This window comes from Thunnus maccoyii, chromosome 1 (assembly GCF_910596095.1).
Source record: "Thunnus maccoyii chromosome 1, fThuMac1.1, whole genome shotgun sequence".
NCBI classification, from domain to species: domain Eukaryota; kingdom Metazoa; phylum Chordata; class Actinopteri; order Scombriformes; family Scombridae; genus Thunnus; species Thunnus maccoyii.
In genome coordinates this window covers 22591455-22617248 of record NC_056533.1, presented here as the reverse complement: position 1 = coordinate 22617248, position 25794 = coordinate 22591455, and the positions used below count along the sequence as shown (strand labels likewise).

Sequence of the window (25794 nt, the reverse complement as noted above, 5' to 3'; positions counted from 1 at the left end):
CTTATCGTTTCTTGCATTGAAATTGCCATCTGTTTCAAATGTTTACTTGAGGCGGGGTTTACCCCCTCTCTCCTTCTGTGGAAATAGCAGCTTCATGGTTTCCTCCTGCCATTTGGCCATATGTATCTTGTATCATATGTATCATATGGCCATATTTTGTTTTGTTTTTTTTGGGGGGGGAGGGGGCAGTAGCATAAATGAACGCACACACACACATGGTAACTCAAACACTGAAGGGGATCAGGAACATCAGCATGTGTGATGAGCTCCCACAGATAACGTCTCCGCAACATTTCCATGACATTGTAGCTGTGTTACCTCATTACCACAATGTCACAGCAGCAGTGTGAGGATGTTGTGTTTGGGGTGAGGATGGAGGGGAGTACAGGAGGCAGGGGGGTGAGGGGGTGGGGGGTCAGCTGCAGGTATCGGGCCTCTGCAGATGAGCTGATTAATTAAAGGGAGCTCTATTAAGGTTATTGAGATGCACCCCCCTTCCCCTCTCTCAGCAGCCCCCTCCACGCTCCTCAGTGGATAAAGGTGGATGGAGCAGAGGGGGGGCCTCTTTTGACATTAGCCTGCGTGCACCCACTTCACACGCCCCACGACTCTTGCCACAAGTGCCTCTCTGCACCCCACCTTTGCAGGAGTGACACTCTCTTCAGGCTCCAAAATGGGGCTGCAGAGTTTTTAATCCCTCCATCCCGTCAACCCACCCACCCTTACTTCCATCTGTCAGGAGCACTGCTGGAGGAAAGGGGGGGAGGACTGTGGAGGGGGCAGGGGGCGCATCCCTTGTTCCATCCCGACGAATTTTCTAATTTCCTTTGCCTCCATGCTTTGTCCCAAATTCACGCCCCTAACCTATCCACCATACAGCCTTGCTCCTTCTGTCCCCCCTCCCCTCCCACATCCTCTCTCTGTTGTTTTGGCCAAAACAGTAAAAGTAAAACTGGAGGCTCCAGTTCGCTTGCAGCAACACAAACTGACAGTATTTTCATCTCACCTGAACCTTCTTCTATCATATACGAAGGCACTGATTTTTCCGTACTTTCTTGATGTGTTTCAGTCTCTTTAAATTTGTTCTACCCTGAGGCATGTACAAGCACTCCTATAATTTGCTGTAGGTCATACTCTACTTGCACAAATCAATTTGGACCTTTTTTTTTTGTTTTGTGTTCCTATAATTAATTAAAAGTCTGGCACAAGACAATGAGGACCATATGCTGAAATCCCATCTCCTCTTCTGACAAAAAATTAGCCATACAGGAGGTTGTCTAAACAGACTTTATGCAAATCCAGTTTGGTAGTCTAAAGGGGAAAGAGGTTTATCTAACTGGATGAATCATTTGTGTGTTTTTTGATTTTAATTTCTGGAATTATCCACAAACAAAAATCACATGTTGTAAAATAAGACAGCAGCCAAACAGAAGCATGTCTTAACCATTTATTTTGTTTGAATGGACCATCAAGACTTAACCATACAGCATATTAATTAGTGACACATTACATGAACATCACAGTTTTTAATGGGCAGTGACTCAAGCAATCAATTCTAATTACACATCTTCATGCATAAAACCAGGTAGTAAGCTTTAGGGAAAGCACTCTCCTGTCAGATTTACTCCAGGAAATGAATTCAGCAACTTACTACAGCTCCATCTGCTGTTTATACCAGTCCGAGTAAACCAAAGGCATACAGTATGATAATAATGTTGCAGTCTTTATGGCAAGTAGCTTGAATCAAAGATAATTCATGTGTCATTTGTTTATTCTCTGTCTATTTTGTTTTTTTTTTAATCACACATCAAAATCAGAAAGGGAAAAATAATTTTGCATACCTACTCACTATATTGAGAGACATCACCCGAGAACTACCTGGACAGAATTTATTAACGGTAAATATATTGTGTCCCCACTTTTAAGAGCATCAACGCTACCCTGAAATATAGAAACACCTTTTGAAAACAGTTTTAACAAATGCGCACCACATTTACACATATGCACTAAAAACACAGAGCTTGTGCGTGAACAGGGGGGGCCCCATTGTTGGCACTCATTCACTTCAAGATGCAAATGGGTGGATTTGAAATTCAGCCTCTGTGTGTTATGCTTGGCTACTTTAATGTTGTATCTATGCTGGGGATTATTCTCTCTACAGCGGAAAAAACCTGTGCTTGAATGGCAGTGCCCTCAAAGTAGCTCCTACTGCTTTCAATGGCCTCCAAACGAGATTAGACCCGTGGCTGCCCTCAGTCCCAATCCTCTGCATTCAGATGGAGCGTAACCAGCCTGTGTGACAGTTTTTCTGTTTTGACACTGAGTGGGTGCAGTCACTGCATATAGGGTGTCGTGGAATTGAGAGGTCAGAACAGAAAAAAGAAAATCCCCGTTGCTCACTGCGGTGTTTTGAAATGATGTACAGTGAAACCTCCTGTACTCTTTGAGTAGTCTGGGAAATTTAGCATATAATTACAAGACAACAAAAATATCTTGTTTTTTTTTAAATAACAAGATGTATTTTAATAAAAATTGTTGTACAAAGTTTTATGTCTTATGATATTTGGCACATTGTTTTAAAGGTCTTCTTCTCAAAAAAAAAAAAAACATACAGACATAAAGAGTACATATTTGAATTATCCCTCGGCTACAAAAATATTACTGATTTTAAAACAGCTTCAAATTGTAATCACATTTTTGACAAACACTAATTCTTTGGGAATTTATTTATACATTTGTTTTTACAAATATATCTGTTTGGATATTGAAAACACACTCTCACAATACACAAACCTTATTAATGTACATCCCTGTATTTCTTCCCAAAGTAATAAATTAACATTCCCTTTTAACAGAAGAGATTTAATCATTTTCAAGTGACGATTACTTTCTGTATGGAAAAGTCATACATTCACAGTGTGTATAAAGAGATGGCATTGATAATTACAATAATGATATGCTACTAGGTAGTGAGTAAAGTACTAAATAGCAGTTTTAGTAAGGACTGAGCTGTTCTCTGCTCAAATCTCCTGAGTGCCTCCAGTTTGCTGCTTTATAATAAAAACATTCAGAGGCCACCAGTAAAATGTGACAAACCCATTCAGTCTCTATGTTTACTGGTCACTCGAAGAGTCTGTATTTGTGCTGCTTGGCATTCTCAAACAGTTGGCCGTGTAACAGTAAGCATTTGTGCAGCAGCTTTGCCCCATCCGGGGTATCACCTCAGACTGGGGCCCTTTCCTTTGGCACGCAGCACAGCTGAGGCTGGAGCTTCATCTAAACTAGACTTCTATTACTCTCACACAGTGAACCTGTATACACTGTATAAGGCCCATTCATTTGACACTGCTGTCACTGCTTGATCTCTGGTCATCACCATAAAGGTGGCACCATTCACAGTAGTTACATTCACATCACTGCTAAACCACAGAATGACATACAATTACCAGAATTAAACATTAAATAAAATTTATATCAAATAAAGTCCACCTCTAATTTAGTTTTTCTCTCTTTTATGCTCACTTTTTTTTCCTCACCCACTTATGTGCTCTGTCTCACGCTTTCTCATGTGATCTGGCTTGTTTTTTTGTCTCGTTCTGAAGGGGTAGTGGTCTTAGAGGCAGCAGGTGGTTTGCGGAAACCAGTCTTACTTTTAATGGAGGTAGAAGGTCTCTGGTCGCCTGCTTTACTCAGGTCAGGGGCTGGTTTCTGTACTGTGCTGACGTCCCTCTTGTCCTGAGGCCTGCGCTGCTTTGCACTCGGCTGTCTTGAGGGTTTCAGACCAGCATGAAACTGCAGGGATAAGATTCATATTCATCTTACATAACAGTATTAACTATCACATTAATTTAAAAACAGCTGCATGACTACACCTTTATAACCATCTGCTGTAACAGGTTAATCTGGCACCATCTAGTGGTGATTGAATATGAAAGGCAGTATGCACGGCAATATGAAAACACAACTCAACAAGATAGTTGGTGTTTAAAATCTGGAATGTACAGCAATATACATTTATTGTTTGAAAGTTTATATCAAAACATGTAACATTAAAAACTACAAAATATGGAAAGTGCAATATATGTTACTGGTGATAAATTTAAAAAATATATCAATTAAAGAATAAATTGAAGTTGAACTGAAAAGGAAAAGTTGTAAGAGGTTCAACAGACCTGTGTGGTGCTGGGCTGAGGTGGTCCCTGGGTTTCAGAGACATTTTTGCGCTTGTCCTGCTGAAGATGGCCACCACCCTCTTTACTCTTCATACCAAGATACAAGGATAACCCAAAGAGAAACATGAGAGATCCATAGCTGGATTCCATGACCATAAATAATAGATAAAGGCTGATCTACAGAGTGGAAAATTCAGTTTTGTTTTGTTTTTAACCTGTCTCCTGAGTCACAGTTCTAATTACTATTTGGATATTGACATTAATGATATTTACAAATGAGAAACTGATAAATACAGTAACTTTCAAGAGCGCAGCATGAGCACACCCAAAATAAAATGTTTTAACTCCCCATTGCAATGTAAAACCACATGCAGGGAATACTGAAAATTAAAGTACAAACCACAAAGGAGCTTTGTAAATTCTAACAGAAGATTGTGTAATAACCTTAATATTCTCATTTGGTTTTTTCCCAATAATGATGACACAATTATTAAGGTGATACTGTCCTGATCATCTGACCACTAATATCGCTCACCCTTGTGAGCTCTCTAAGTTGGTACAAAAAATCATAACCATTATAAATAATGACCAAAACCTCAGCATGTTGTAAAAACAGTTTTGCTCTAAGTGTTATCTACAGTACTTACTAGCATATAAATTTAGTCTTTAGTCCTGAATAAGAAAACACACAGGCAGATCAGGTCAACAGTGTTGTGACATACAGACATACAGTACCGGTTTGGTGGATGTGGAGGGTGTGCAGGAGCTGTCGTCTCTCTCAGGGCTGAGCTTAGCGTGGCTCTTACAGCCGCTGTCTGTTTCTGTTGAAGCTGCACTGTAGAGCAGAGATGGGTCCAGAGTGTCCTCAGAAGAAGTAAAGGACAAGTCCCCCAGAGTCCTTGTTACTATTGTGGACAATTTTAAATAACATCAACATCAAGTAATCTGTACTCATACTAACACTTCATGCTGCATTACAAGTTAACTCTCATTGCTAAAAAGAAAAAAACAAAAAAACCAAACCAACAACCGTGAGTTAAACAGAATACAAACTTTTTAAAAAATAGTTAAAAACTTTCCATTTTTTGCCTCCACTTCATCCATTATTTTTATATACCAGAACAACTTGTCGGATATTATCACTGTCACATTATTGTTTCTTAAAATGATCAAATCATGACCCGGAAGATTTGAATTCAATTATTGGTAACGCCCTATGTACGCCCATAAATATTCATAATGCTTTATAACAATAATCATAACACATTATTGAGCATTTTATAATGACTTATAAGGTCAAGTGTCATAATACTTCATCATTGCTGGTCACTGACCAACATTTTTTTTTGCAGGGATCATAGTGTATTATGATTCTCATAGCTGTTTCATTTTATAATGCACTATAATCACCAAGTTTTTTTAAGGAGTCACTGTTGATCAAATGTTTACATAAAAGTAAAATATACAGCTACAGGTAAAGTAGAAATTGTTTCAGGTATTATCTATAATTTGAGTCAATTTAGTGTTTTTTGGGGATACATTACATTAGTGAAATGTAAATGTCAATCATTCAGTTGTTCATCATCAAAAAGTTGTGTCAAATTGGTGACCTTAATTCATTGTCTGTTATGACCCATTAAACAAATAAATTAATTTTAAGTTTTGTGTTGTTCTTGCATAGATTTAATGATATTTTTTTCACTTTGCTTAAAGCAAACGATGACCACTTATAGTGACTTATAACCAGCTTGTGATGTATTATCTGCCTATACATCAGGAATTTCATTACTTCACTTAAAGCATCCAATAACCACTTAGATTGACATAATCAGATTATAACGTATGTTTATAATGCATTATAGACATGGGCGTCATAGAACGTGTTACCAAATTATTTGAACTAAGTTAAATCTTCATCAGTCTTACTCTCTTCCTGTTCCAGGTGGTGACGCATCATCTCCAGCACATTGCACGGTATAGCAGGCATATTAGTGTCACCCTGTTGGATAAAGCACCCCATAAGAGCTTCTCATGTGACTCATCTGGTAAAGTTTCTGAATGCAGCTGGAAGAATCAGTGCCTTACTGTAATCCAGGGGTTTTCCAGTAGCTGATTAGCTGACATGCGGTAGGCAGGGTCAACCTTCAGAAGGCAAGTCAATACATTTTTTGCTGTTGAGACAAACTCAAGTCAATCGGTGAGTTTGTTAGCAGGAATCTGAATTGCTTGATAAAACTGAATGTATGCACCATCCTGTACTGCTTGTCATTGAAAAAACATATTCCCTCACTACATATCACAAACAATTTCTTCTTTTTTGCAGGATTACATTTATTTAAGAATGAGAATAGAGATGAAGTGTCACCTGCATCACTGACTGTGGCCCAAATGGGTTGAGCGAATTTGAGTTCTTTCTTCGTAATCTTCTCAAGTAGGGTTGCCCTTGTTTTGGACACAAATGGAGGCTCCCCACACAGCCTACAGGAACACAGGATCACATGAAGACACATGTACTCCATTGTGTGTGTAGAGGTGTGTGTGTGTGTGTGTGTGAATGTGTGTGTGTGTGTGTGTGTGTGTGTGTACTTACAATATATACATAATTACTCCAATACTCCATATGTCACACCACTGGCTGTAACCACGACCGCTCATCATCTCAGGAGCTAAAATTTACACACACACACACACACACACACACACACACACACACAAACGTACAGTATGGAGATATGGAAAATTTAGGGCTTAAAATGACTACTAGTTAAAACTAGTTTCTGACCACTAGTGGCACTGCTTGTTGAGCAATGTTTCAGTGAGTAAATCCCATACTGTTTATATCATGCTTTATCAGCACACATGAGTTATGTGATAAACAGGGCAGGAAGGCATATCCACAGCTGGTGGCAGTAATGAACCGTAAAAGGTGGTAAAGCACCATTAAAAGTGGAGGAGAAGAAGAAGACTGCAAGCTGGCAATAATGCAGATTTCACAACATTTAATAAAATGTTTTGAAGGTCAGTGATGATGTAGGTAAAGAGAGGAGCCTGATTTAAAGATACCCTGTGGATAATGTTATGTTTAGATTCAGTGTTTCTCCCTAAACACGCTGTGCCTTGAGGCCTACCAAACGTTTTGAATGTATTTCCTTTCTCATAAAATATTCACAAAGCCAATCTGTGATATTTTGAAACCTGCATTGTTTATATCCATGTTTTTTTTAATATCCATCCAACATTGACTGGCAGTCTTCTTCTTTTCTACATTTTTCAGCATTTTTTGGCATTTTACCTCCAATTGTAACCAACTGTCAATCAGTGAAACAGCTTGAAAACAAAGGATTTCACATTGTAGCTTGCATACTCTACACATCTGTATCATGATTTTACGAATGCTAGTAGAGCACAGGAAGCAGATAAAACAGGGACCCGCTCCTATAAACAATGCTCCATAGCACCACTAGTAGTAGGATACTTTTGATACAACATTCGAGTATAATATAAATATAATAAGTATATAGTAAGTGACGAAATAAAATATACAGGATACATTCTTCATTCAAAAATTAAAATAACACTCACTGCCATGAGTGGGATTTAAAATTTTCCAGCGTTGGCAGCTCAAAAAGACAGTGTAGAAATGTATACTCATTCAAACTTAGAGCTGTACCCTTGTGGTCATCTGTCAGACCTACAAGTATGCTGTAGAAGATACAGATGTCATCTTACCCATATAGATAAGAGTCCCACAAGCATCCGTCATCATGTTTGCGATCCCGACACCACCTGTCATTACTGATAATCCAAAGTCTGTCACCTAGGTAAAGAACAAAATAGAAAAAAATATAGATGAACATAATTTAGATGTTCTGACAGAATTAAAGGAAAACATGGCTATACCTTAAGAACAAATTAGCTGTAAAGGCTGTATGGGTCCAGATATTTACTACGGGATATCACATAATTACAAAACGAGAGAAAGAACAGATCAACTCCTGTGAAATGGAAGTCATTTATGCTGTGCCATGACAACATTTTCTTATAACATTTATGTGTGTTTTTGTGTATGTGAGGCCTAGCCTCATTTTAGCTTGCACACCAGGTATTTCTCTGGCTGGCTCATTGTCAATGCACACAACATGCTGTGCTCAGCTGGTAATTTGTTTAAAGATACAGTTGAGCCTTTCTTTGTACAGGTGTACTATAAAGGCAGACCAGAGGGAGTCTGTCATAATGAGGTAGTATTTAAAGCCTTTACTAAATATAGAGGAGATAGTGGGCAAGGAAAGATTTCCCATCAGAGGCTTGTGCTCAGTCCAGAAACGAACGGATAATAGGCAGTGATGGAAAGTTTCACAGTTTGTGTCACCATCTTACCTTGATATTAATCTTGCCATTATCATCCTCATCGAGATCATTTTTCACAAGAATGTTTTCAAGTTTCAAATCCCGATGCACTATGTCTGTAGGTGGAGGAAACAAAACCTTTACACATACATAATGGGTTTGAACACAGTTTTATCATCATGTATTTAACAAATAAATTCACTGTAAGCTGTAAGTGGCAAAAATTGATTACTGCAGTTTTAAACACAGGATTGTTTTTAAGCTAAAGACGCATAATTCAAGGCCCTTTTTAATTTATATACAGTAAACTGTGCAAGCATTCACCACATAGTTAATCTCTATATGTCTGTGCAATCTCAAAATGCATTAGAATTTTAAATTACAATTTATAGCACCTCACAAGTCAATTATCTTATTACTTCATGACATTTTGAGTTGTTGCTGATTTCTTTAAAGACTTGAGATAACCACCACTCTTTAGTGAGTTTCTTTTCCCCCCAATCCCTCATATTCGTTGTCACAAGGTAAATCATCGATGAGCACCATACTGGATATTTGTATGTTCTCCCTGTGACCTCTCAGGTTTTCTCCCCACCCAAAAGACAAACATGTTGGTAATAGTCATTGACCTTGACCAAGGCACTGACCAAGAGCTGATCTCTCTGAGAACAAATTTCCCTACAGGGAATTAATAAAGACTAATTTATCTAAACCTACCATTTCAACAACACATTGTGGTAAAGAAAACAATATGGTAGGGCTGTAGTCTGCTGGTCGACTGGTCGATTAGTTGGTCGATATGCTCTCGTCCGATTAAATTCTCATTGGTCGAATAATCTCTGTGTTATTTTCATAAGGAGAAAAGTGCTACATCAATAGCTCTCCAGGAGTAATCCATTATTTCCTGCGGCGGTAGGGACAGACTAACAAATTACCTGTGAAAACGGGGGTGTATTCAAAACACCCCCATTGTTTTCACAACTTTGATCTCGCCCAACCTAATGGAGACTGCAGGGTCTAACTGTACTCAACGTTTACTGAACGTACTGAATGTTTACTGAATCTGTGTTTCTCCATAATGACCCCCGCCAGGCCAAAAAAAATATTTTTTAATATTTGAAATCGACAGCATTTGGGAGTCTCTGTGCAGCGCTGTTCCGGTACGTCAGTCAAGCTCCGTGTCGTTGCCTGTGAAACCACTGGTAGCGTGGCTCCTGACTATGTTTGCGTAGCGAGCGGGAAAGAGCGAGGAGCAGAGAAGTGACGGTGGAGGCCCCCCCCTCTCCCCGCGACTAATCGATTAGTTGAAGATTATGTACGATTTTAGTAAACCAACATTTTCTTTGGTTGACTACAGCCCTACAATATGGTGAGCATATTTATTGACTTGGCCAGTGGAACATGCTGATGTATTGAAACGTCACCCAACATGGCATCCTAAAACTGTTGAATATATGTGGAGGCTTTTGCAACATGTTTTGGTTTCTCTTCATATATAATATGAAAATAATCTGATTTGATTAATAAATAGATTCAGGGTTGGAGTTTGTGTTGGACAACTGATGAAAACAAATATTGCCTGTGATCATAGTTAATTGCAACATGATTTGCTAATGTCAGTCACCACAGTAAACTGTTTTTCGCACACACTAACACAGTGCTCTGTTTACCTTGCTTACAGTATGCCAGGCTAAAGGGCCTCGTTAACAAAACTTGGTGAAGTGAGAGATGGCAGGTGGAAAAATACAATTTGCCCTGGGCAGGCTTTTTCACTGCACTGTTTGAAGCAACCAATTATACAACGCAACAGTGTTGATGGTGTGTGAAAGGTAAGTTAGACCAACTGGTGTGCACAAAACACCTGAAAATGTTCTTTTTGCCATCTTGAGATATTTTTTCTTCCATTAAAGCCCGGTCTTTCAACTGCTTGCTGGCAGCATATCTGTCAATTTCATATTTATAACTGTCTCTATTTAATAATTATACATTTCTTTTGGTTATTTAATAAAATACTGATGAGATGAAATCACTTAATAACTACCAACTATGACAGCTTTTGGGGTGCATCACGTTTCGGTAATCATCCTGTTAACTCACTGAGAAATTAAGCATTTCATGTACCATGTTGTTAATTGTAGCATGTGTTAGCATTAAAGCTCAAAGCACAGCTGAGCCTGAGTACAGCTAAGACTAATACCTGATTGTGACAAATGGCAGCTGAAGCTCACAATGGACAGCAAAAATTTGATAATCTGAGAAAAGCCTAACAACATCAAGCTGAGAGACTTTCATGATCATGATTGGTCATATAACAAAAAGGGACCTGCCTACCTAATTCAAAGCCAGCACATTTTCATAAGTATCATTAGTCTTTGTAGAGGTAAAACAAACCAGCACGGAGGGACTTTCTATTTGAAAACACACCTATTAATCAGGATTGCTCCCCAGCTTGTTGTAAATTAGTCATTAGACACATGTAATGATGCCTCATTGCCAGGCAATGTCCTAAATTACTTCTAACCACAGATTTCACCATTAAAAGGGGAAGCGGCATTTCCAATAAAACACATAGATTTAATTAAAATGTTTGTTGTGTTTTTTCCAAGCAGTTGTTTATTATTACTTTTATTAAAATGAGCCATCCTTCTATAATGAATGGCAACACAATTTGAGTGGAATCATGGTACCGTGGTGTTATTACAACTTAGAGTAACTGATGCACACTTTGCTCAACACACAATTTAAAATGGGCGTTTAATTTATAAAATACCTACAACAATAAAACATAATTCATACCACTAGTTCCACACTACAGTGTAATAAGGGTAAAGATATAAAATATATTAAAAAAATAACTTTACACCAAGCTGAAAAGCATTGTTTCACTTGTCTTCTTGTTTTAAGTTTCATGTCTGTTGCACAAGTAACTACACCTGTAAACACACCTAACAGTGATTTCAGGATGTACACATCCACATCACAAGCAAGGTGAGGACTAAAATCACTTTTTTATGGAGGTCATAAAAAACAGATTTTCAAGTGCTGTAAAGGTAATACGTACTATCAAAATGTCAATCTGTAGAATGTCATTACCTCTTTTGTGAAGGTAGACGATGGCATCAGCTAAGCTGTGGATGATATGTCTTGTCTCATCCTCTGTAAAGAACATTTTCCTCTGCAGCAGCTCCTTCAGTTCACCTCCAACACACAGCTCAGTAACCAAATAAGTCATCTAGAAAACAAGTAGAGAGAATTACATCTCACCACAGAGCCAATTTGTGCATGCTTATCAGAGATATTTATGCAGAGTTGCACAGTAATAGTAGATTATATTGAGACTCACCTTAGCTGTTTCGTAGGATTCCTTGAGATGTATTATATGAGCATGATTCACTTGTCTGAGAATCTTTAATTCCTGCTCCAGCAGCTTGACTTTTGAACTTCCTGCCTGAAGTAACAGAAAGTCAATCACAGCTGAGTTGCTATGGCCATTTGTTTCTCTCCAAACATTAAACTCAACTTTTCCCAGAGGGATTGCGAAATGCACTCACCCCTGGTCTGCAAACCTCTTTGATAGCCCATTGTGTCTTTGTCTCAATGTGGGTGGCTTCATAAACAACCCCAAAGCTACCTTGACCCAATTTCCTTCCAAATGTATATATTTCCTAGGGGGAGGAGAAAATAAAATTAACGCTTTTGCAATCTACACCTGCTCACTGTCAGTCAGAGACAGCAGGGGATTTCCCTTGAGCTTGTGTTTAAGACTTAAGGATCATTTCACTGCTTTGGATTACAAAAACATTATGTCTTAGCTCAAGACCTGAATTCTGCAGTACATCCTAATTTCAAGCATTCTAAAAAAACTGAAAGTTTTCAGGTCTCTGGAGCTGCAGAATATAGTATTTCTAATCAAGTTACAAATGATTAAGTTGCTGCTGCAGTTCGTTCAATCTCAGGTCTAATTAACTTGATCATTATCTGTGTGCATGCAAGGCTGAGCACTGGCTGCTTTGGATTTGGCAAAGGGAGCAGTAAAAATCCCCAGTGAAGCGGGGCTATACAGCAGCAACATGAAGTTTGATCCTCTTCTGGTGCAGATGCAGTACTATAGAGTTCACCGGTGTGTGAGTGTGACTTATTCAGTGGTGGGCCCAAAGCAAAACACAGGACTGTAGTGGATTCATGTACAGAAGCTCTCCAAACCTTAAGGTCAGCGTCATCATCCAGACGTATGTGAGGTGCATCATTCTCCACTGTGTTCCTGCCTGTCCGCTGGGACACCATGTTCTTGCATAGTCCACTAACATCTGCTTGTGTCATCTAGAGATGGAAGGAGAAGTCATTATCTCTCTGCAATTCCTTGTCAAGCCATGACTAAAGAAATCCTTAGCTAATAAATAATAACTGCATTTCTTTGACGAATCATTGAGTTATTGTAATAGAACAATCAGTGAAATTATTTTTCAAGTAATGTTATTATTGCAGATGAATGCAGTCATGCAGAGGGATTTGGGTTTTTTTTGTTGTTGTTGTTTTTTTAAGTAAAGACCGACACACATTTGTGAATATTGTTGTGTTGCCACAGATGTGATACATCATTTTACATTACTGAAGACCATGCTCAACCTTAAAAAAAAGACAAATTGAGCAAACATTTTCCTTGTAGACCAAGACAATAAGCACTAAAAGCTCTTCCATTCTTTCATTACCCAGTTTACTGTCATTCCTAATCAATAGAGCCCAACCAATACTAGACTTTTGGCATCTCAGTAGATGGCTTAAATCACCACTGCAACATGGCAGGAAAGAGAATATACCAACCAAAACACAGATTAAGTATTTGTTAGTTTGTCCAATCAACTTAAAATAGGGCTGCAACTAACAATTATTTTCATTATTGATAAATTTCTTGATATTGTTGACCAATCAATTAATAGTTAACAGTGGTTAAAATAGCTCAAAAATAGTGAAAATGGCCATAAAAACTACCAAGTGCCCAAGGTGACTTTTGGCCAACCAACAGTTGGGTAACCAAGGGCATTATATTTGCAATGATACGGTGTGAAACAGAGAAAAAGCAGTAAATTCTTTACCATGTCAGGCAGCTGGATTTGCGAGATCATGACATCATGAGATCATCATTTGTGAGGCTTCAAGTTATGCGCTTGTGTCGGTGTCCTACGAGGATTCTTGTGTGATCTCACGAATCCAGCTGCCTTGCAAGGTAAGACGGTGATAGACAATGATAGACAGATGGTTCATCCAAAAAGTGAAAGTTCCTGCCCTTTTCCAAACAGTTTGCAAGGACGACTTCTCAAATGGTTCTGTGTAACTAACCATCTGGCGCATCAAGTTAGTAAATTCTGACGTTTGAGACATTTGACAAGAGTACTATTATGACTTGTCTATCACTTTTAAGATGATAAATTTTCATTTGACCAATTGTTGCAGCACTAACTGAAAGAATATTTTTCCAGAGAGATTGTGTATATCAAATCAACTCCGTTTTGTTTTCACTTTGCCTAAATTTCAAGATACAATACTGAAAAAAAACTTGATAATATTAAATATAAATAATATTAAAATATTGTCTATTACAAGTAATCACTTCTGCTAGTAGAAGAGCATAAAGAGATGAACAGAATATTGACACTTAACATTGATTTTGTCAGTATTTAAGTTAGCTGAGTTCAAGAAGTGACTTTGACTCTATCACTGACTCTTAGTTCCCAAGCTCTAACTAGTCTTTTTTTTTTATCCTTAGTTTATGACCAAACTGCTGTCTCTGTCTGAGCCCATATCAACTTTAAGCACAATTTACCCAGCTTGAAAAACAGTCTCTAAAGCCAAATTAAATGTAAAGCAATTATCAAGTGATGACTGGGAGCGATGAAGTGGATCCACCACACGCACAGCAATTAATTATTAACAAGGAAGCGGTGTCTTTAACCTCTTCACTCTGATGCATTATTTTAGCCCTGACAGGGCTCTCATAACAGGCCTGTCTCTCCCATTATCTCCTGTCTATTTTCCAATCAAAATGATTGTGACAGCCTTTGGAAATTCCAATCACCTCAATCATAGCTCATTTGTGGAAGACAGAGGCACGCAATGAGTGTATCACTGGGGAACTGAAGGACTGGAAGAGAAGGGTCTTGTCTACCTCAGGTGTCTCCAAGACAGAGGTGTCTGGTTCCTTGGCCCCAGATCCCCGATGCAAAGGAAATGGGATATCAAGGTCAGGTCAGGTTGAGAAGTCTGACCTTAAAAAGGGTCACTAAACAGACACAGGGGTTGAATGTTGTCTATCTGCAATTTCTAAACCTGTTTTTCTACATCTACGGGTCAAACTGCAGGTGAAACACAAAATAGGTTACTTACTTGATGCTTTTTTTTAACTTAATAACTTACACACTGCAGCCTGCACCCAACCACCAACCCAAACCAAGGACTTGAAGGGCTGGAGGAAGAAGATGACCCCAGAAAGGATCAGACTAAGGCCCGAATGAACCCAAGAATTACTGCATTTGAACTCTCATAAATGAGAAACATACACAGTTCCTCTGCCTCTACTATCCAGTGAAATAATCTTGTGTATTATAAATGCTACTGACAAATACTTCCAATTCTTTTCACCCACCAGTAAGGAACAGGCAGACAGTTCCTGCTTTTCCTCTCGTATACCACCACTCTTCAGGGCAGGTGCTAGCGCAGTGACAAGGAAATGATCCTTTCCTGGCTTCCCACTCGCACACACATCAAATTGTGTTTGTTGAAATGCATGACCGATTGCTAGAAATACAACTGGGAAATAAACCTCTCTGCAATGATGGAGCAGTATTTTGCTGCTGTGCCAACTGTGTATCTATAAAGCTTTCCATTAAGGCAAATTCTCTGTCCAGTAACTATACCTGTACAATCGAAACTTTGCTTATCCTCATTTTTATTGTTTTGATTATATTCAGAGAGCTACAGTATCACCAAATCCTTTGTATGGATTTATTTTTCTTTTCTAAGTAACAATGTCAAAACATAATGGTTTTTGTTCACACGCAGACATGCTGAAAAATCCACACACACTCCAACCACAAGGAGACACAGGCTGTGGTCCACCTTTTACACTGAGAGTTTGCTTCATCTTCAGTTTCAGCAGGAAGTAATTAGAGCTGACGGTACATCACAAGTCAAGTCCTTACTTGCCTCATCTCTCCATCATTCTGTCAGACAGCAATTTCTGTTTATTTATACTACTGAGCGAAAAACAATAGGACCCAGTGACTGTGAGTGTGGGGGATATTGTGTAAGAACTAAGCACACAAAATCAATGTCAATTTGGAACAAAGAGAGCGTGAACATACAAAGGATGGCTCTGATCCTTTGTAACTTTTCTTCACTAAAACTAGCTTGTTTTTCATTAACTCAAGGAAATGTATATTTACTTTTTCTCCCACCCTTAATGTCAGTAGGAGTACTAGATACTAGCCTCTAAAGGCTGCAATGTTCTTTACATCCCACAATATAAATGTGTTGAACAGACTCTGAACTCTATCTAGAAATACCATGCAGGGCTGCAACTGATGATTATTTTCATTATCGATTAATCTGCTGATTGTTTTCTCAATGTATCAGTTTGTCCTTTGGTCTATAAAATGTTAGAAAATGGTGAAAAATGTTGATCACTGTTTCCACAAGCCCAAGATGCAACCTCAAATGTCTTGTTTTGTCTCCATCAACAGTCCACAACCCAAAGATATTCAGTTTACTCTCATAGAGGACTAAAGAAACCAGAAAATATTCACATTTAAGAAGCTGTAATTAGAGATTTTTTGTATTTTTTCTTACAAAATGATTCAAAACAATTCAATCAATTATCAAAATAGTTGCCGATTAATTTTCTGTTGATCAACTAATCAATTAATCAACTAATCATTGCAGCTCTAATACGGTAATTATCAAATGCTGTATCTGTCTAATCGTAAAAATAACTGCCAGATTAATGAATGATTAAAATAATTTTTATTTGTGAACTTAGTGCTATTTATAAATGGCATTTGCTTGTAGTACAACTGCAGCACACCAAAAGTCAGCAGTAGTGTATCCCAGTAAGAATTGGCATATGCTGCTGAAACCACAGTGTCAAACCAGTTACCACTTTTAAGTCTCAACCACATCATCGAAATATTACACATTTCAATTATTGTGCAGGGCCTTTAGAAGTTTGTTTTCTTTAATGGCACAGGCAGTTGAATAAATTAGGCTTAAGCAGCTCTGTAATGACGGTGCCTCTAGCTGTAACAAGCAGCCGCTAAAATATAGCCTGAAAATCAAACAAAAAACAGAGTCTTACTAACTGCAATTAAAATGTACACTCTATCCGTTTTGCTTGAGCCCAAATATTACATTTTCCTCATGTGAAACTTAATCATTTATTGACAGCTTGGCTTTGATGACAAATGATAAACTTCACAGTCCTAATGAAGCGCGGAATTACATTACCTGATGAGGCAAGAAATTGCATGTTTAGAATGCAAATATAGAGCCCATCTACTTCACTATGTTATGGGGTGAATCCTAATATTATGCAGAGAGATTATCAAAGCCTGTGGTCTAAATGTAATATACCAAGAACACATCAACATTAAGCCATTACTAAAGAGCTGTGAAAATATACTGTACCTGACAGCTGAGGGACCAAATGACGCGTCATACTGGAGGTGCTTTAAAGGATAGGTTCACAATTTTTCAAGTCTGTCTTAAAACAATAGTCAGGTGCCAAAATGAACATTTAAATAGATTTTTGCTGCCGTAATCATTCCTCCTGTTCATACTGACTTTTAGAAGATCACTTCATTATGCACTTACAATGTAAGTGATGGGGACAAAATCCACAAGCCACAAGTTGATCTGAAGCTAATATGAAGCTTCAGCTGTCCAAATTAGTCAAATCAAGTAGATATTTTTCAACGTTACAGTCTTTTTAGTGCCAAAGTCCCTCTTGTTGTTACTTTACTTCCACTGCAGCTCAACAGGGAAACACAAAGATGGAATTTGATAGTAAAAAGACTGTAAATGTGTCAGATATCCATTTGATATGACTAAGTCAGACTGCTGAAGCCTCATATAAGCTTCACACAAACTGTTAAATGCATTTTTGCACAAAATGACTGTGTGGACACACTGTGGATTTTGGCCCCATCACTTACACTGAAAGGGGATCTTTTAATAACCAGTATGAACAGCAGGAATGATTATCGCGAGGAAAACCTCTTTCACTGTTCATATGGGCACCTGAGTGTTGTTTTAAGAGAGACTGGAAAAATTGTGAACCTTCCCTTCAAGTTCCTTTTCCTACACTCAGCAAAAAAGTAATGCATGTAGTGTCCCAATAAATAAATAATTTATACCTCCCTTCAGGAATTCCCTCTGTCTTCAATGGTCATGTTTGATAAGTGTCAATTGGCATGAAAACATGCTTTGCCAAAAGGAAGCAAACGATCAAATTCTGCCATTTGCTCAGAGCACTCCACATGTTGCTAGGAGATAAGGGCCAACAAATTCAAAATTTCTCATTGGTTTAATCCTGGTTAAGGCTAATCTCTGCCTTTGCTGGGCTCAGCCTTAGGAGGCTAGGAGGGCACACGTCTAGAAAAATGTAGGCCATAGCAGAAACAAGAACAAATCAAATTCATTTCAGTGACAACCCGGAGAGAACTCAGCACATTCATATCGGAGCACACAGCTGTCCAACACCTTCACTTATAAATCATTCACTGTCCAACTGCCAAGCTGATAACGTAATGTTTGTTTAACTAGAACAAAAGATGCAGGACAACCTTCACAAACACCAAAGAAATCTGCGATAACAAATGATGACAGTTGAGGCTTTAGCTCACTCAAAACAAAAATTAATCAACACCTTTTCGATAAGGGGTTGTACAGGAAGACAAATGAACAGCTGGCGAACATATTTACTAAGTTATACAAGTGCAAAAAACATTAAAGATTACTCTCATTCGACAGCAATTGCTGCAGCTAACGTTACCGTACGTTAACTCTAATTAGGTATTATTATAGACCTATAAAAGGTGTTTTCGTGCTCCGTAAAGTTCAAGATACTTTTTACAATTCAATTCACTCCACAACCGTTCAACAACATTAACATTCGCTAATTAACGATAAGCTATTTAGTTAGCTAAGTAAGAGATCATGTAATAACGTTTATTTAAAAAGTCAGTCTTAAGTTTCTGTCAGGAAATTCAGGCAAACAGCATTCCCCGTGGTACACGTTGTCATGGCAACGACACATAAACTTGCACAAACGTCTTTGCATACGGATAAGGATGCGTTAAATGATACCAGTATTAATTTACGTTGACAACCTGACAGTCGATTTTGTCAAATTCAACTAAAAAAGTTTCTTACCTCTTCGAGTACATCATTTTTAAGTCCGCAGGTCGGTTTTAACCCCAAACTTTTTCGGCGAGTGACTACGGATGGCGAAGAGGGACAAAATTCTTATGAATGAACGGGGCTTCTCCTGATTCAGCGGCTTGCAGCGCCCCCGGTGGATCGTGTATGAAGCTAAACCTGTTTACCTGACCTAAAGCAGACCTTACTTCACGATAAACATGGTAACTGCACTGAATTTCCAGTTTGCATAAGAACCATTAGTTCTTTTATGTGATGGGGACGGTTTCTCTCAGTGGCACCCTGGATTTTGTCTGGTCATTAGTCTCCATCTAGTGGAGAAAATTGTTACTGAAGGGTTGTCTTTGATGGCGGTGTTAGATTTTGGAGCAATCACTGTTATCCTTTTTGTAAATAGGATAACTATTGCCTTAGAAGGTCAACACTTAACAGTATTTTGCAGTTTGTGATCTGTGATTGATCACAGATTGCAATTAAATCTAAAGAAACCAGGAAATAGCCTGACAAAATAATAATAATTTGACATGTACTGTAGGAAAGGTTAAGAATTAGTTTATGTCTGTGATTAAAGTAGCTATGGGAGCAAACGTTAACAACCACCTTTCTCTTACACTGTGAAATATTTTACTGAGACATACTGTTAATTTTGTTTGCAAATCATTTGGCACAATCTCACACCATTACTAGTTTGTTACTACAATTCTGTCCTCAGATCTTTAACTGCACTGCAAAAAAGAAATATAGAACATCATTTTAGCAACTGTTTCACAATTGAAATGTCTACTCTAAACTCAGAACAGCAGCCACATTTTGAATTGCCTCTTTAATGTTGTCTGGTTTTCATTCAGGTCCTTCAAATGTTTTTCATCACGCATTTGTTTGGATTTTTGATATACTTCTTGTCTACAATTTTTATTCTTCCTTTCTATCATTACACTGCTCATTTATCTAACTGTGGGACAACAATAATCCCACTGAAAAACTGTTTTAACTGAATTAGGCCATAGCTACATTTAGGTTAAATCAGAGCTTTTCACATACAGTTTAGAGTGAACAGTGGAATGGGGCCTCAGTAAATCTTTAACCTTGACTGTTATTTAGGCATGACCATTAACTACACCCAAGCACACCATATTTGACCGTAAGTGATCCTACTAGAATAACATCTGCTTTTCAGCAGGCCCTCTGGATGAATCTCTCCCATCTTCTATACATTAAGAAAGAAAAAAGCATGTTGCAAACTGTTTTTCAGGTACTAACTGTAAATTGCAAAGTGATTTATTTTTAAGAATGTTTCTGATATAATTTTCTCCAAAAGTTATGAACAATACAAAATGACAGTTTTACTTGCAGATATATAAAGCAGATTACAATACATTCTCAGCAGAAATTCAACCAATCTGTGTCTATAACCCACACCAAACCAAACCAGTCACAATGCAAAATTAGCATAAATCAACCTTTTTTTTTCAACTAAAACACTGACTGAGAATTTCAAAAATTCACTGAATATTACAATTGAAGCATACATCATAACATGTTTGTGTTGAAAGAAAAAATCTCATCTTTAACCTTTGACCCAACCTTGTGCCTCTTATGTTCTGTATGTATGTATTAAATTAATTGTTTTATTGTGAGATGTCAGATTGTCAGATTTCACAAACGGAGGTGAAACATAAAACCATGACATATCTGAGAGCCTGACATTACTTAATTTCATTTAAACTGGCATTTTGAAATGCTCAGTAAAACATGTCCACATATATGTTTACCAATACATAATGGCTAGACTATTCAGTCTAATAGCGTGGTTGGTTACATCCATGAACGTAATTATTTTCTCCATCAGACAGACTTCCGCCTTTTACCAAAGACATTATTGATGAGTTTGGCCATGGACTTGGAGCCACTGTATCGTCTGCGGTCTGCACGTTGCTTAAGGTGCTCCATCACATGACGAATGAGCTTCGTAAAGAGGTTGGATATCTCCAAGTAGTCCTCTGCTGCGGACACCTCCTGGAAGTGGCAGCGGTCTTCCTGAGCCACAAATCGGCCTTCCTCCTCGCTTACCTGCCGAGCATTGCAGAGGTCCTGCTTGTTCCCCACCAGGAAGATTGGGATGTCGACCAATCTGTCACAGCAGAGTGCACGAGGGTTATACAACAATCAGTCAACCAGGTGCTGAAGGTGTCCCATAAGGCAGGTCAGATTTATAACAGTAGACCTGATCCAAACAGTTCAGAAACAATGTGAAATGCTGGGTGCTTATTACACTATGTTACAGGACAAAACACCTGAATAGTGTCAATCTAAATTGTTGTAGTTAGTAGTTGTAGTTTGTAGTTAGTAAATAAAATTTGATTGAAGTCAGTACTTCAGCATGATTTGTGTTTATTAATTTGTACTGTATGTGTGTGCTTTTCAGACTAGTGCAGGAAATGCCCACAGTGCCTCACTTAATTTACAAATCAGGTGATAACTATTTTATATGTCTCTAAAAACATGTAATAAATAAATACAAATTCAGGGAGTTTTCATCCTCTCTTTCTGTCATGACTCACCCACTTCAGCCATTTTGCAAAAATCTTACTACAACTCACCAAGTACTTGAGTATTTTATCACAATTCTGTTAACTCAGACAAAAAAAATTGATATAAAGCATTCTAGGATTATTTAATTGAGCATATTAATGAATATTCTTCATTAATTAACTTGGAGGAGTCATAAAAGAAACATTATGAAGCCTAAAGTCAAAATGTCCTCAATCCTGTTTATGTATATATTGTCTCTTTGAAACTGTACTTCATACAAGTATATGTCTGCTCATCCCAGTACAGCGTGTTGGAATTTAGTCCTTAACTGGCAGCATACCATATTGATCTTCAACCTGATAGGCCTACACACGCTCATCTCAGGAATGGGACTCATTAGTTCATCAAAGTAAATCCCTCAGCTCGGCTTCATTCCCAGCAGACTACGGTCACTCACCCTTTGCAGCTCTCCTCTCGGGCCTCTTTGATCTGCCGCACGATGCTTCTGGCATGGAGGAAGGACATTCGGTCACTGATGTTGTACACCACCACAAATCCATCTGCCCAGTTCACAGGCTCCTCCAGGATACATCTGCTGCCTCCACTCTGGCACAGCAAAGGTAGATGTGGAGTTCAAACACAGCACATGGTCTATCAACTTATTTGACTACAGAAGCAATGAAAAGTTTATAGGATATTTATGTCCACCCCACTGTTGAGAGGCTGTGAAAAGTGATCCCCCTTATTTGCAAGATAAGCAAAAAAAGGAGCCAAAAGAGACAATAAATTAGCCACAGCACAGTATAGTCCTGGAGATCCTGTTATTTGAGAGTTTTGCAGTCAATAAAAGTAAGAACTTTGATGTTAAAGAAACCATGTGTGCTCACTGTACACATATTCTGCTGCCATATAGTTACTAAATAAACCTTTAAAGGCTGAGTGTGTCCTCAGCTACAAGTTATAAATTACTTGAGACCAAAGCATAAATTATTTGCAGAGGACAATAACTATTAATCAACCAAAATAATATAACATTTTACTCTCATTTACCTGTGAACATGGATCAAATATATCCAAGTTTAACTGTCTCCCATCAATCGACAGTCTTTTATGGTATAAAGAATCTGCAACAAATCAAGAGAAAATATGTTTATTATTTTAGAAAAGCAATATGTGCTATGAATCAAATTAACCAATGAACATGAATAAAAGTAGAGACTTTAGTAAATTAAAGTGCACAAAGCTGAGGCAATGAGCACAGTGTGGTGCCAGTTTAGTCAAACTATGGAACAATGATTACTATAATTACTGTGGTGCATGATTGCTCAGAGGGGGCAAACAAGCTAATTAATTTAAGCCAGAAGTGGAAAGGTCTGAAACGTTATATCCCTATGCAAACTGTAATTCTATTACAGTCATCCAGCCTGTAAGATAAACACTGAGTGATGGTGAAATGTGCACGTCATTGACTTCAAACCCATATGAAAAAGACTGAAAAGAGGATTTAGTTGAGTCACCTTAAATATAATGCAATTAGTGTGGGGCCAGCAGACACTCTACGGAAAACCCATGAGTGCAATATATGATATATCTTACTGTGGTGTAATAACGTTACTGTTATGAGTATATTTACTTACTGGCACTGGAAGCATACTCTCCAATAAAACGTTTTGTCAGGAATCTCACCAGAACAGCTGGAGGGAATAAGAGAGTAAGAAAGAGAGATTCAGTGTTGGAGGTACATGCAGGCTACTTATACTATCACAGTTAATGCAAAACTCTGCAAACCATACAGCAGTTCAAAATGAATGCCAGATTTCAAATGCAAAGACAGCTGAACGTTGGAATTGTTCATAGACTTCATCAAATACATGTGTGTTTGTGTCTTCATCCTGCACAGCTCTATGCGAACAAAATGTATTTTATACAGTACATGAGCATTTAAATGTGTATTTGCATTTCGATATCACCAGTTTTCAAAGGTATTTTTCTGTACATTTAATATCTGAAGTTAAGAGGAATATACTTTGAATATATTTTATTTCATTGTGATTGTATTTTGTTATATGTTTTTGAAGAAAAATCACACTAGACTGACATGTATTGCAAAATATATAGGGTTGAATTTATTACATTACATTTTCGAATGAACAGTATGTCTGTATAAGTCTGTTCCATAAAGGTTAGGCATGTTTGTCATTATTGAATAGTCTTGTGGCAGTATAATCTTAAGTAAAACAAAATAACTGATTTCCTACACAAAAACACAAAAATCGTGATATGGGTTAACTGTTTTTTTCCTAGAGGGAGATCATGAAAGCAGGATCCACTGAAATGCCATCTAATTTCCTCTCAGCTAAAGTTTGGAAAACCTCTTGTTAGTCGCAGGGGAAACATTCATGTCAAATCACTTCATTGACTGTGGAGTAAATTATTTTATGAACGGTATGCTCTGCCATTAGCATCTGTCTTGGTTTAGCATAGCTTGAAAAGTTACAATTTGTGTATTTTACAATATTCAGTATGTCAGATAAACAGACACATAAACAAAGTTGTCTCACTTTCATATTGTCTACATTCATGCATCCTACCATGCATAATTTACAGACAACAAAGACAGATCAGCAAAACAGCACATAATGTCAGCCTTCACTGTAAAAACACTCAGTTGTCAGTGTGTGATTTGCTCACCTGTTTTTCCAGCACCCTCGCTCCCCAGTAGAGCCAATTTGATGTCATTCATGATGATAAGTTGGAAGTGAGCTGTTCAAACTCTCCCTCTACTTGTCTGTCTGTCTCTCTCTCTCTACTGTACTAACTCCCACTCTACGAAACTGCACGCACACAAGTGTTTAGAAGAGCTACTTTACCACCACACGTCCCCCTGTGAGAACTGAAAACATGCAGAGTCTCTGCCGCTTCTCAGCCACTGAAACAAGTTTTCCAAGCAGGGGGACATAATACCAATCAACATAATAATAATACAAACATATTCTCTTTGTTTTTGGAGCAACAAGCAACCTTTTTAAAAAAAAAAAAGAAAAAAAAGAAGAAAAAAAATGTTTTAAAAAAAAAACAAATAAATAAATATGATTATAGGAACACCTTATTAAACAAAAGTGGTAAAAGGTCATGCAATTAATTGATCGTGCATGATTATCAAAAGAGATGTGAGCACAAAATTTAAAGTCACTTTGAGGATATTAGGGTGCCAGAAAACTGATGATATCCCAGACATGTTAGAGTTGCAGAATCAAATCCACAGACTAGCAAAACATTTTAAAAATATAACATGTGAGTTGACCTCCGTGAGGCCAAAAATTCAGCCTCCCCTCTCTCACCCCACCACAGCACAAAAAGACTCCAAACTTTGATTTCACCAACTGCTTCAGTGGTCAGCTCTCATTTCTCTCTCAGTACTCTCGGTGCTTTTCTTTCTGCCCTTTTCATTGTTCACCAAAGGTCACAGTAGTGTCTCATTATGATCCTGTAATATTTTACTCGAAATCTGCTGACTGAAAGGTCACAAACCTTATTCAAGAATAAAACGTAGCAAGATGCCCCCCTGACCAAAACAGTGTACATATAAAAACTTTGACTTATTACTGTATGTCCTCTCAAAAAAGAAACAGAAGAATAAAAGAAAAAGAAAATGAGCGGTGTAGTGTTATTAATGATTATTAATGATTAACCTAACTAATATATATATAATATAAATATATATCATATCTACAGCAACACTGAACTGATGTCAAACTGCCACTTGGACAGCATTTGCACTGAGGGGGTCCTATTATATCAACAATAACACTCCATCACACCACCAGGGATTTGTCCTAAACACTGTCCTTACTCCAGAAATGAATTTACATATTAAACTACATCCCTCATTCTATTATGACAAAATATAAACCAGATATCCAGATACCAAAATCTAGCTAAAAGAAATGTTGTGCCCCTGAGACTTCTGAACTTTTCCCCTTAAATTTGCACCACAATCACAACATTGTTTTACATGCAATTGAATGTTCTAGACAAATCTTTCAAAGTCCTTTATCTAATTTCTTGTGCGTGATTTGAGGCAGCAGCCAGCAGTGTCTCCTGGGTAAAAAGCCGCAGGGCCAGGCAGCAGGGTGACATCATGTCTGTGTTGAAGACAGTCTCCAGTGAGCTCCATTGCTCTTCTCTCATTGTTTTCCAGCCAATCTTATTCATCATCACATGTTAGTGATTTGTTTAAAGTTCTATTTAAAGTAACAATGAAAGAACATTTTGAGAGCTTCTTGCTTTCTTAATTGGATAATTGACTGAATCT

At 37.8% G+C, this 25794-nt stretch overlaps 2 protein-coding genes across 3 annotated transcripts; both read right to left on the bottom strand.

Annotated features, from left to right (window-relative positions):
* Positions 1-1433: 1433 nt before the first annotated feature.
* stk33 (serine/threonine kinase 33) lies at positions 1434-19038 on the bottom strand. Of its 2 annotated transcripts, XM_042417311.1 has the most exons (15): positions 18942-19002; positions 14683-14796; positions 12723-12839; positions 12071-12184; positions 11863-11967; positions 11613-11751; positions 8550-8635; positions 7902-7989; positions 6763-6838; positions 6538-6650; positions 6258-6343; positions 6099-6171; positions 4908-5077; positions 4173-4259; positions 1434-3792 (listed from the first exon to the last, which is right to left on the bottom strand). In XM_042417311.1, the coding sequence occupies exons 3-15, from the start codon at positions 12837-12839 to the stop codon at positions 3565-3567; spliced, it is 1482 nt and encodes a 493-aa protein (XP_042273245.1). In that variant the 5' UTR covers positions 14683-14796; positions 18942-19002; the 3' UTR covers positions 1434-3564. The 2 variants fall into 2 exon arrangements, with proteins under 2 accessions (XP_042273245.1, XP_042273244.1); XM_042417310.1 differs by lacking the exon at positions 14683-14796 and having other exon boundaries at positions 18942-19038.
* Positions 19039-20792: 1754 nt separating this feature from the next.
* On the bottom strand, positions 20793-24222 carry rerglb (RERG/RAS-like b). Its single transcript, XM_042417317.1, has 5 exons — positions 24171-24222; positions 23117-23173; positions 22513-22603; positions 21937-22071; positions 20793-21078 (listed from the first exon to the last, which is right to left on the bottom strand). The coding sequence occupies exons 1-5, from the start codon at positions 24220-24222 to the stop codon at positions 20793-20795; spliced, it is 621 nt and encodes a 206-aa protein (XP_042273251.1).
* Between the last annotated feature and the right edge of the window lie 1572 nt (positions 24223-25794).

Bases quoted from the DNA above. Each gene is read 5' to 3' on its own strand.
- rerglb (XM_042417317.1), bottom strand. From the start codon at position 24,222: ATGAATGACATCAAATTGGCTCTACTGGGGAGCGAGGGTGCTGGAAAA. The intron at 23,174-24,170 runs GTGAGCAAATCA...TATTCCCTCCAG, and splicing joins CGAGGGTGCTGGAAAAACAG to CTGTTCTGGTGAGATTCCTG. The intron at 22,072-22,512 runs GTTATATTATTT...TGGAGGCAGCAG, and splicing joins CAGGTAAATGAGAGTAAAAT to ATGTATCCTGGAGGAGCCTG.
- stk33 (XM_042417310.1), bottom strand. From the start codon at position 12,839: ATGACACAAGCAGATGTTAGTGGACTATGCAAGAACATGGTGTCCCAG. The intron at 6,839-7,901 runs GTAAGATGACAT...TGTAAATTTTAG, and splicing joins TGGGACTCTTATCTATATGG to CTCCTGAGATGATGAGCGGT. The intron at 6,172-6,257 runs GTAAGGCACTGA...TTTATCCAACAG, and splicing joins TGGAAAACCCCTGGATTACA to GGTGACACTAATATGCCTGC.